At 40.2% G+C, this 12,219-nt stretch overlaps 1 protein-coding gene across 1 annotated transcript in view; it reads left to right on the forward strand.

Annotated features, from left to right (window-relative positions):
- The window catches only part of CDH23 (cadherin related 23), a 639,510-nt gene that overhangs the window by 487,667 nt on the left and 139,624 nt on the right, over window positions 1-12,219 (forward strand). Inside the window, exons 28-30 of the mRNA XM_070946306.1 lie at window positions 224-284; window positions 1,525-1,673; window positions 10,362-10,497. Of these exons, the coding sequence (XP_070802407.1) occupies window positions 224-284; window positions 1,525-1,673; window positions 10,362-10,497 (346 nt within the window). The remainder of the gene's footprint in view (window positions 1-223; window positions 285-1,524; window positions 1,674-10,361; window positions 10,498-12,219) is intronic.

The following is a 12,219-nucleotide window of genomic DNA, read 5'->3' on the forward strand; positions in this document are numbered from 1 at the left end:
GGTCATATGTGGAACTCACCTTTTGATTTTTTTTTCCCTTGTCTTTACAGTTTTAATTAACTCTTAAAACAAGTTTATGTTTTATCAAATGTAAGCTGCCCTGGGGCTACTTTGACAAGGAGAGGATACTAGCATTATAAATAAATAAACATTGAAGTAGCTGGCATTTGATTCAACATGAAAACAGTTCCATTATTGTTTCTTTCTTGTTTGTTTCTAACAGGTGAAAGCCACAGATGCAGATGAAGGTGTGAATGGCCGCGTGTGGTACAGAATTGTCAGAGGTAAATAGATATTTTGGATATCTATATTTTGTAAGGGCTTTGAATATATATCCTTTGAAACCATACTGACTCCTATGCAACCTAACTCCAGTTTCCTTCTTCGTACAGCTCTACTATTTCCATCCAGACTTAAATGATTGAGATAAATAATCTGAGTGGATTCCACTTCCAATATATCTAACTTACTGTGTAATAAAATTGCAATAAACTTCCCTTTTTAAAACCTGACAGTCCGTGTTTTATAATCTTTAAGATAGAGATATATGAGTACTCTGCAAATTATAACCCTTTGTTCAGTAACTGTTTTAAATTTCAATGGCACTGAAGGAAGGAACAGTCAAAGCAATCACATGATGTCTCACTTAATGACCACTTTGCTCAACAACTGAGATACTGGTCCCAATTGTGAACGTAGCTCAGGGATTATGTGCGTTGCAAAAAAAAAAAACCTGCTATTGTTATATCTATTTCTCTTAGCATAATATCATGATCATGATCCTTTCCAAGTGCATTCAGCTACTGTAAATCATTAATAAGCAAAGCGTTGCAATAAGCAGGAAAAATTGGGGAAAGTGTCGTAGACGTCTTGCGAACTCAAAATCTCTGTGCAATTAATTAAAGTACAAATTGGAGGAGAGGAAAATGATGTTGTAGCAGCTCTTTAAAGCAGAAACACCTTTTTTCCAGGATCATGGAAAAGGAAGCTTTAACGTACTTTAATGTACGGCGTAGAGGTGTTGTCCTTGTGCAACTTCTATTTGCCCTATCAAAGACATTATGTGATATTATAAGATATCTCCCTCCTCCCTCCCTCCCTCCCTCACCTGTTTTTTTTTTTTGTACCTCCTTGTTATTTGTACTGAATTATTTGATCTTCCACCTAAAATGGAGCAAAATAGTAAGTCATCCTTTATCTAATGAATTGATACAAAAGCCTCTGTCTGTCTGCCTGCCTGCTCTCTCTCTCTCTCTCTCTCTCTCTCTCTCTCTCTCTCTCTCTCAGTATTTCTTCGCCTTACCCATTTTAAGATGTGGGCGCTTTAGAAAAAAAAGGCGGGGCATTGCTTTTTGAGGAATTCTGGAAGTCCATCCAACCTTAAAATGAGCAAATAGGGGAAACATTTCTCTACTGTCTCTATCTCTTACATGTCTTGAGGTTGAACTGGATGGAGTAGTAAATTTTCCACCGTGATGTCACCCTGATATGCGTTATTTGGTAGTTTTTCTTTCTTATCAACAGGAAACAATTTCAACAATTTCAGGATCAATCCCAGCAATGGGCTGGTCATGCGGGGTACACGACCCCTGGATAGAGAGCAAAATTCATCGCATGTTCTTGAGGTGGAGGCTTACAACAGTGAGCAAGGACCAATGAGAAGTTCTGTCAGGGTAAGATCTTTTCCCCAAATGCTACAAATCAGCTATCCTTATCAGGGTGTGGCCCTCATCACGAGGCTTTAAATTAATGCCATCAATAATGTCTACCCAATGATATCATGGATTGAATGTTGTCTAGAGTAGAGATGTCAAACTCACTTTGTCATGGCCTCGTCACGTGACATATCGTGAGTTTTTTTTTCCCTTCACTAAACTGGGCGTGGCCATGGCCAGGGTGACGCATCCGGCCCACAGGCCGCAAGTTTGACGACCCTGGTCTAGAGGAACTGTATTGCCAACTGGTGTTGAGAATGAAAATGAATGAAAATGCCATTCTCAATACCATTGTCTCTTTTTCCTTACAATAGAGGATTCTGCAGACTGCTATATCAGATTTACTTGTAGTTTAGTAACAATGCATGCAATACATGCAATTTTCTATAGTGGATATTATTAAAGGAAATTATTAAAATTATTAAATAAAATGTTGAAACTATTTGTACCTAAGTTCAGCAGATATTTAAATTTTAGCCAGTTAATAGAAAACTAAGCTAGTTCTAAAGTTTCATAATTAAGTAGGATTTCTCTGGTCTTTTTTTTCAATTGATTCAGCAACCTATCTCCTTAACTGATGCAGGATGGGGAACAGCAGACAACCTATTAGAACAATTAAATGCTTATTTATTAATATTTATATACAGCAGTTCTGGAAGAGAGTCCACCTATGGATTACAAGAAGTATAAATATGAATATATACAAAATATAATAAATATTGTTTTAAAATAGTATCTTCTGGCGTCTTTCCCATGTGTATTTGGTGTTATATCACCAATACACTGGAGGTATCCTGTAAATCAGTATGAATTAGAGTCCTCAGTTGTCCATAGATTTCACTTAAGACTTACTTACTTACTTACTTACTTACTTACTTACTTACTTACTTACTTATTTATTTATTTATTTATCAAGCATATATAAGATAACAGGTATAATTATAAACATGAATATGAACACAGGAAATTGATACGAATAAATGGGGACAGTAGGACAGGGACGGTAGGCACGTTGATGCGCTTATGCACGCCCCTTACAGACCTCTTAGGAATGGGGTGAGGTCAACAGTAGACAGTCTAAGGTTAAAGTTTTGGGGGTTTGGGGATGAAACCACAGAGTCAGGTAGTGCATTCCAGGCACTGACCACTCTGTTGCTAAAGTCGTATTTTCTGCAATCGAGTTTGGAGCGGTTTATCTTGAGTTTGTATCTATTATTTGCTCGTGTATTGTTGTAGTTGAAGCTGAAGAAGTCATTGACAGGTAGGACATTGCGGCAGATAATTTTATGTACTACGCTTAGGTCAGACCGAAGTCGGCGTAGCTCTAAGTTGTCTAAGACCAAAAGTTCAAGTCTGGTGGCATAAGGTATTTTATTGCAGGTAGAGGAATAGAGGACTCTTCTCGTGAAATATCTCTGGACTCTCCCAATTGTATTAATGTCCGATGTGCAGTGCGGGTTCCAGACCAATGAGCTGTATGGAACCACCCATTCCCTCCCTCTCTTTCAGAGCAATCTGTCTAATTGGATTACTATTGTGTTGGGATAAAATAATAAGAGACCCACATTTAAGCCATTTAGCAAAAAGACAGGATAAAAAATGCAACGTGTCACTCTAAATAAGGGGTCCTCAAACTTGGCAGCTTTAAGACTTGTGGACTTCAACTCCCAGAATTCTCCAGCCAGCTTAGCTTACAAGCATATCAATGCCTGAACAGTGTGGCAGCTGAGTGTCTTATATTTTAGTATAAATAAAATAATATTCATCATATTTACTACAGTTGACAAACTTATATAGTTCTGGTAATAGTACACATATTTTTGTTGAATTATGATCTTCCATTATTTAGTTTTTCAATATTTCAATATGTTATTTGTATGCCAATCGCCATATTCTGAGTGTCGTTCTTTTTACTACAAATAAAATATTAATAATCATATTTGTTACATTTAACAGACTTATATGGTTCTAATAGTAATACGCATTATGTTAAATTACAATATTCCATTATTTAATTATTCACTATTTCAGCATGTTATTTTTATGCCAATCACCATATTGTTCAAACATTCTTAATACTACCATCATTCAAATTCTGATTTCCCCTCTTATTATTAAAGATGTGTATTCCATTAATCCCCCCTCTCTCTAGTTTCCATCTCCTTTCTAACTTTTAAGTGTCATTCCTGATCAGGATGAATAATACAAATGACCTTGTTATTTTTTTAAAAAAAAAAACTCCCTAAGTTATATAATCCATTAGAGATAGTCCATGATTTACAGCCATTCATCTAGGGACCATTCAAAGTTACAACAGCACTGAAAAAAAGTGACTTATGGCCAGGGGTGAAATGTAAAATTTGTTACTACCGGTTCTATGGGCGTGGCTTGGTGGGATGGGGAGGATAATGTGACTGGATGGGCGTGGCCAACTTTTTTTTTTTTAAAACTTTTCAAAGCATTTTTTCTAATGCTTTGAAAAGCCTCTGGCAATCAGGCAACTCAGCTGGGATCGTCAGAGACTTTTCAAAGCATTTTTTTTACCACCTCTTCGGCCAAGAGGTTGCAGAAAAAAATGCTTTGAAAAGCCTCTGATGATCCCAGCTGAGCCGCGCGATCATCAGAGGCTTTTTTTTAACTTTTAAAAGCATTTTTTCATCAGAAGAGGTTGTAGAAAAAATGCTTTGAAAAGTAAAAAAAAAAAAAACCCTCTGATGATCGTCCGACTCAGCTGAGCATGGTGGGGGGGCGTGGGGATTTTTGCTACCGGTTTTCTGAACCACCCGCCGCCATCGCTACCGGATCGGGCGATCCGGTCCAAACCCGGAGCATTTCATCCCTGCTTATGACTCTTTTTCACACTTATGACTGTTGCAACATCCCCATGGTCACATGATCAAAATTCAGACCCTTGGTAATTGGGCATGGGTTTACGACAATTTCATTGTCTCGAGGTCATGTGATCACCTTTTGTGACTGCTTGGCAAGCAAATTCAATGGGGAAGCAAGATTTACTTAACGATGGTATTACTAACTTAACAACTGCAGAGATTCACTTAACAAATGTGGCTAGAAGGGTCGTAAAATGAGACAAAATTCACTTAACAACTGTCTTGCTTAACAGTGGAAATTTTGTGCTCAGCTCTGGTTGCAAGTCGAGAACTACCTGTAGGGTAGGTCGAATTTTTATCTCATGTTAAATTGTAAAAAAAAAAATAAAATGAGATACTAAGTAGCTACAGAGTAGATGCTGAGTACCTACGTCTCGGGTTCAAAGTCAATAGGTTTTGAGGAGGACATAACAGTGGGACTTTTTGAAATTCTTTTGCTCCTCCCGCTCACCTATTTAATGCAACAGATGTCCTATGCGTTGTATCTTCTAACATTGTTTAGATTAAAACAATACTCCATTCCAAATAGATATGGCTGCAGATAAATACAGTTTAACAAGTACCCTAATAGAGAGCCAGGCTCCTGTAATAGAATACATTGCTTAAATAGATCTCACATTCATACCAATGATACATTTGGGAGTCTCTTTATTTATGCTTAATATATTCAATAATCTTCCAACCCATTTTTCATTATTTCATATGTTTCCTAATTAACAATTCAGTGCCTTGTTGGTGACATTCATTGCTGATAACGGAGTGGTTAGGCGGGATCTAATAAAGTCTTCAGAAAAGGCATGGCGTATTCCATTATTCATCTTCTCTCATTCATATTGTTCTGAGAGATGTTGTTTTCCTTTTAGAGGATATTAATAGGGCTTTTCTCTCCTCCGTAGTAACAGTGATGGCTGCAGCTAGAAATAGATGTTGATCAACAGGCTACTTACTTCTGATTTTACAGATGGCTGAATTTCTATCGAATTGAATTATTTTTAAAGCGGGGGGGGGACCCACAATCCTTGAAGCTTCATTTGTTTTAGGTGTGGATGGTTTTTGCTTTGAAGCCATTATTTGTATTGCTGTTCATTAATTCTGTTATTCGTTGGCTAGCGTGAACAATATTTGCACTAGAGCCTGCAGAGGTGGGTTTCAGCATGTTCTGACCAGTTCTGGAGAACCTGTAGCGGAAATTTTGAGTAGTTTGGAGAACCGGTAAATGCCACCTCTGACTGGCCCCACCCCCATCTATTCTCTGCCTCCCGAGTCCCAGCTGATCGGGAGGGAATGGGGATTTTTCAGTAACCTTCCTCTGGAGTGGGGAGGGAATGGAGATTTTACAGTATCCTTCCCCTGCCATGCCCACCAAGCCACACCACACCCACCAAGCCACGCCCACAGACCGGTATTAAAAAAATGTTGAATCCCACCATTGAACAGGATTAGCCATATACACCCACTGTGGATATTTGAATGCCCTTGATGTCATTGCAAAGGCCCCCAACAATGCTGCAGGTCCCTGCTGCCATTTGCTCCCCTTTAAAAGGATTCTCTGTTGCCTCCTTTTCTAACCAATCAGTTGTTGAATATAGGTACTCCTTGACTTATAACACTCCATTTAGTGACCGTTCGAAGTTACAATGGCACTGAAAGATGTGACTCTTTCACATCTTTTTTCGCGCTTACGACCGTGGCAGCATCCCTGTGCCCATGTGATCAAAATTCAGATGCTTGGCAACAGACCCATATTTATGACCGTTGCAGTGTCCTGGGGTCATGTGATCACCTTTTGCGACCTTCTGATAAACAAAATCAATGGAGAAGCCAGATTCACTTAACAACCGTGTTACTACCTTAAGAACTGCAGTGATTCATTTAAGAACTGTGGCAAGATAGATTGTCAAATGGGGCAAAACTCACTTTTTTTTTTTTTAATTTGATTTATATGCCGCCCTTCTCCGAAGACTCAGGGCGGCTTACAATGTGCTCAGCAATAGCCTTCATCCTTTTGTATATTTATACAAAGTCAGCTTATTGCCCCCACAAACTGGGTCCTCATTTCACCTACCTTAGAAAGGATGGAAGGCTGAGTCAACCTTGAGCCTTGGCGAGATTCGAACCCTGCAGTAATTGCAGGCAGCTGGTCTTAAGCAGCTTAATAACAGGGTGCCTTAAACCCCTGTACTACCAAGGCTCTTAACAAATATCTAAATTAATCACAGAAATATTGGGCTCAGTTGCTGCCGTAAGTTGAGAACTACCTATAGTTGCTGAAAGTCTGCTTGGGGCAGGGGAAATAACCTTGGGACTTCTAATCCGGATTGTAAGTAGCCCCAAGGAAGGTCCGTTATAACTTTGAATGGTTTCTGAGTGACTGCTCGTAAGGTCAATATTAGGCAAAAGGCTGTAAACTTGGCACATTCCTAGCAAAAGAGATCAGAATTATTCTGCTAAAGACAGAATAATTCCTTTTGGCTGGTGGAGAAATATGGATTTGTAGCTGACTGCAAGGAAATTTCATATATGCCATTATGAGAAGTGGTTTTGTGTCTGTACCAGTGGTGGGTTCCTCCCGGTTTGGCCAGGTTCAGCCGAGCCGGCAGCGGTGACGATATGATGTCACTGAACTGTTTCTCTTTGTTCGGGAGCTGGGTCCTCCCGTCCCCCCCCCCCGTGTTATTCTTACCGTTTATTTGGCCCCACCCCCAATCTATTGCTGCCTCCCGAGTCCCAGCTGATCGGCTAGAAGGAAAAAAAACTGTTTAAACTCTTGCCGCGGGGCTTCAAAGGGCCGGCCTACAGCTGATCAGTGTTAAAAGGCAGTGTGGTGGTAGACCGGTGCCTCCAAAAACAAATGAGTAGACCGGGGCCACCAAAAACAAATCAGTAGACCGGGGCCTCCAAAAACGAATGGGTAGACTGGTACAGCTCTGCAAACAGTTAAAAGCCTGCTAGACCAGTACCTCTGCTAAATCCTAAAGAATTGTCACATGACCATCAAGCCACACCCACAAAATAAGCCACGCCCAAAGAACCGGTAGTAAAAAAATTTAGAACCCACCCCTGGTCTATACATGCATATACAACCACTGTTGCTTCTTCAGATCAGCAAATGTGGCCCTTTCAAACCTTGATCTGTCTTCTGAATTCTAAAATGTTCCCTTTCCCTATCTGGTACTCTTGAGTTTGAAAAACCCACCCCAGAAGACAGTAGCTCTTTCTCATCATCATACTATATTATAGCCACATATATAATCATATAATATTACAACCCCATCAGTGGTACCCTTAAATGTGAAGGTGCCCCCTCCTTCCCTTTTATCTTTGTGAAAATTAGGGAGGTTCTTGTCTGATATGTTTTCTCAAGTTACAGTTCTAGTCCAGACTTGGGTTTCTTTTATCTTACCGTTTTTGGTAGCAATTGTTCCTCCAGTTCTTCTACATTGCTTCTTCTGCCGATTACAGTGGGCAGCAACATTTTGACTCCTCTGCTTCTCTGTGACATTAACCGGCATATTCCTGTTCTGACCTAGGCTTCCCCAAACCATGAAGCAGACTCCTTGTCCCCACAAAAACCCCTTTTATTTAATTTACAGTGAATTCCTCTCCAGCAAAGTCTTTCCTCTCCCACAGTCTTTCAAGATAGTTCACAATCACCAACCTTTATCAGACTTGGAGAGTGGCCAGGCCGATATTTTTCAGACACCGCAATACTTGGCAAGAGTGCAGGAATGAACTAATTGTCTCCTGCAAACTCCCCTTTCACTCCTCTTTTATTCGCTCTGGGGGGGGCCATTCATCGTCCACCTGTGACCTTACTCCCAAGTCGACCCTTGTTCTTTATCTGTTCCCATCATCTGGCAACTCTGCACATGCGCACACTGGGAACAGGCTCCAGCTCTTCATCTACCTCACTGATGTCTGGCTCCAAAGGCAGCTGGTAACTGGCATACGGCCCTGGCCCCCTCTCTGCCTTGGACGCAGAGCCCTCATCAGAGCCTTCCCCAGACTCCAGGACTGTCCCATGTTCCTCCCCAATCTCCCCACTCTCTGAATCTGCTGCCAGCTCTGCTGGCGGGCCTCAACAATTCCTCAGGTTGTCCACATGGTGGAGGAGGAGTAAAAAAAAAATCAAGAAGGCAGCTGGAAACATGCTGTTGAAACTCCATCCATTTCTAAAAATTATAGCCAGTTTTAAACTCCAACACAAATGCCCTTCACTAATAACATTATCCAGGAGTGAACAATAATCACACAACCCATCTCCATCATTCTATATAGTATCTAGCTTTTTGTTTCATATCCTTAAGACATATAGTTGCTGGGTATGACTTTCCATGTCTCTGAAATTTTCTACCAAATTACAACGTGTACTGTGATAAGATTGGGAAATTCTTATTAATTATGAGGAAGTAGTAATGTGAACTCTATTGAATTAGTTATAAATACCTGCAAACTCTAATTCTGTATTTGTCCTGATGCCCCTTCCTCAACTTGGTTCTGACTCCATGTCAGACCTGCCTTAACTTAGGCTTTCAAGTAAAAACCATCTTTAACACCATTGGGTTGAGAAAGGTATGATTTACTAGAAGCCAAGTGAAATACACTAGTGAAAAGCCAGAACTGCAATTTGCACGCCAAAATCCCAAGTGAATGGATGCTTTTTCCCCATTGCTGGTCCCCCATCATCCAATCAATTTTGAAGAAGATTTTTTGGAAACGGCTACTCTGATTATAGGCTGGCTTGTAGCTGCATTCTTTTCATTTATTTATTTTATTTTATTTTATTTTATTTTATTTTATTTTATTTTATTTTATTTTATTTTATTTTATTTTATTTTATTTTATTTTATTTTTTTATTTTATTTCATTTTATTTCTATACCGCCCTTCTCCCGAAGGACTCAGGGCGGTGTACAGCCTGATTAAAAGCAAAAAGACAGACAAAATTAAAAAATAACTAAAATTATTAAATGATAAGCTCAATTTAAAACCCCAAATTTTAAATCCCATTTTTAAAAAACCAATTAAAATCTTTACCTTGATAGCCCAGCCTGGCGGAACAACAAGGTTTTGAGGGCACAGCGAAATACACGGAGATCAGAGATTTTACGAATTTCTGGGGACAGCTCATTCCAAAGGGCAGAGGCTCCCACAGAGAAGGCCCTCCCCCTGGGTGTCGCCAGCCGACATAATTTGGCCGATGGCACCCTGAGGAGACCCTCTCTGTGGGAGCGGACTGGCCGGTGGGAGGCTACTGGTGGCAGAAGACGGTCTCGAAGGTATCCAGGTCCAATGCCATGGAGCGCTTTAAGGTGGTGACCAACACCTTGAATCGCACCCGGAAGACCACTGGGAGCCAGTGCAGCTCGCGCAAGAGGGGTGTCACGTGGGCACAACGAGTTGCACCCATAACCACCTGCGCGGCCACATTCTGGACCAGTTCATCATGCAGCGACCTTGAAACGCCATCTTGGGCAGGCACCGTAACTTTCACTTTCTCCCCAAGTGCTGCCCTTCCCTCTCACCCTTCTCCCAGGGTCCATGGCAGACCGATACCGAAGCGATTGCAGAGAACAGGCGTGAGGTGGCAGTTCTGACACCCCAACCCATGATTTTAAATGCACTTCTCAACAAGTAGTCAAAGATTATATACGGTCCTTTATCTTGGTGTAATGAATACGAATGTTCTGTCCATTTTTTTTTCCCCCATCCAGGTTCCAAGCAAATAAATGATCTGTATTTTTAACATTTCCCAGGTAATAGTCTATGTGGAAGATGTGAATGATGAACTACCAGTATTTACCCAAAGACAATATAATCGGCTGGGTTTGCGAGAGACTGCTGGAATTGGGACATCTGTTGCTGTAGTCCGGGCCACAGATCGTGATACAGGTATAGTTATTCCATAGAAGAGTTACATTGGCTGGCCACTGCAGTGCAGTTTGAATAGTCTTCTTTGTTAGTGATCCTGTCCTGATTTATCTTTGGAGGAAAAGTATTAGAGTTTTCTGTATGTATGAGCCATGTTAGGAGTCCTAAGATGTATATCTTTTTTGTGATAAATTCCAGTTCCTGTAATGTTGGGTAAAATCACCCACATATTGATGAACAGAAAGTGTAGCTATTTAAAAGCTTTCGGATAGCTTCTTTCAACCTAAGCCTTCCGCCAATATCCAATTCCTCATAGTTGGTGTAAAATCAGGAATTTGTGTATATTATTTTATGCGACCCATTCTATAAATATTATCCAACATCGATTAGGGTTAATCCCCATCCAGAATTGTAAGGAAGTCAATGGACCTGTAGGTTAATATTTTCACTTCTTATATACTCACTATTTTCTTTTATTTTAGACTTCTGCTCAGTTTGGAAGATATCTATTTGAATTTTAAGCGTAATAGAATAACAGTTGGATAGGATCTTTGAGGTCTTCTAGTCTAACCTCCTGTTCAGACAAGAAACCTTATACCATTTTGGACCAATGGCTGTCCAATCGCTTCCTAAAAGCCTCCAGTGATGGGGCACCCACAACATATAAAGACGCAACTGTGGTTAATTGTTCTCACTGTTAGGAAATCACTTAGTTCTAGGCTGCTTCTCTCCTTGATTAATTTCCATCCATTGCTTCTTGTCTTACACTCAGGTGCTTTGGAGAATAGCTTGACTCCCTCTTCTTTGTGGCAGCTCCTCAAATACTGGAACGCTGCTATCATATCTCTCCTAGTCCTTCTTTTCACCAGGCTAGACATACCCAATTCCTGAAAAATTAACATCTTGCTAATGTTGCTTTAGAAAATGCTGTGTACAATGATGTTCATAATTAAATTTACATTTTTTCCCATCATTTTGGGCACCCAGATGCAATTTGAGTCAACATGCTTAATTTGCACACTGATTTAAACGTGCAAATGATGCGTTTTACTTCATTAGATCAATTGACATAATTTGCAGCATGTGACATCCGTGCACAGCTGACATAGGATGATATAATAATAATAATAATAATAATAATAATAATAATAATAATAATAATAATAATAATAATAATAATAATAATAATAATAATTTTATTTCTATACCGCCCTTCTCCCGAAGGACTCAGGGCGGTGTACAGCCTGTTTAAAAACACAAACAAAACAACAATATAAAATTTAAAATAATTAAATAAAGTGGCTCAGATTTAAAACCCCAATAAATTTAAATATCCCAATTTAAAAGCTATTGTGTTGTTAGTCCGGCCTGGCGGAATAATAGGGTCTTCAGTGCGCAGCGAAACGCCCGGAGGTCGGAGATCTTACGAATTTCCGGGGGCAGTTCGTTCCACAGGGATGGGGCTCCCACAGAGAAGGCCCTCCCCCTGGGCGCCGACAGTCAACATAACTTGGTTGACGGCACCCTGAGGAGACCCTCCCTGTGGGAACGGACTGGTCGTTATATATAACAAGGGAAATTACATAAATATAGAGAAGGAACACCCTTCCTTAAACGGTCTATTAAATCCAAGACTTAAAACACGGGTATCAAACTTGCTGGGTCATGTTGCTGTCACATGACGTATCACAACATTTTTTCCCTTTGCGGAGCTGGGGTGGGCGTGGTCTGCATGTGACGCAT

This window comes from Pituophis catenifer, unplaced genomic scaffold (assembly GCF_029215685.1).
Source record: "Pituophis catenifer annectens isolate HBS135680 unplaced genomic scaffold, rPitCat1.0.hap2 SCAF_6, whole genome shotgun sequence".
Lineage (NCBI taxonomy): Eukaryota > Metazoa > Chordata > Lepidosauria > Squamata > Colubridae > Pituophis > Pituophis catenifer.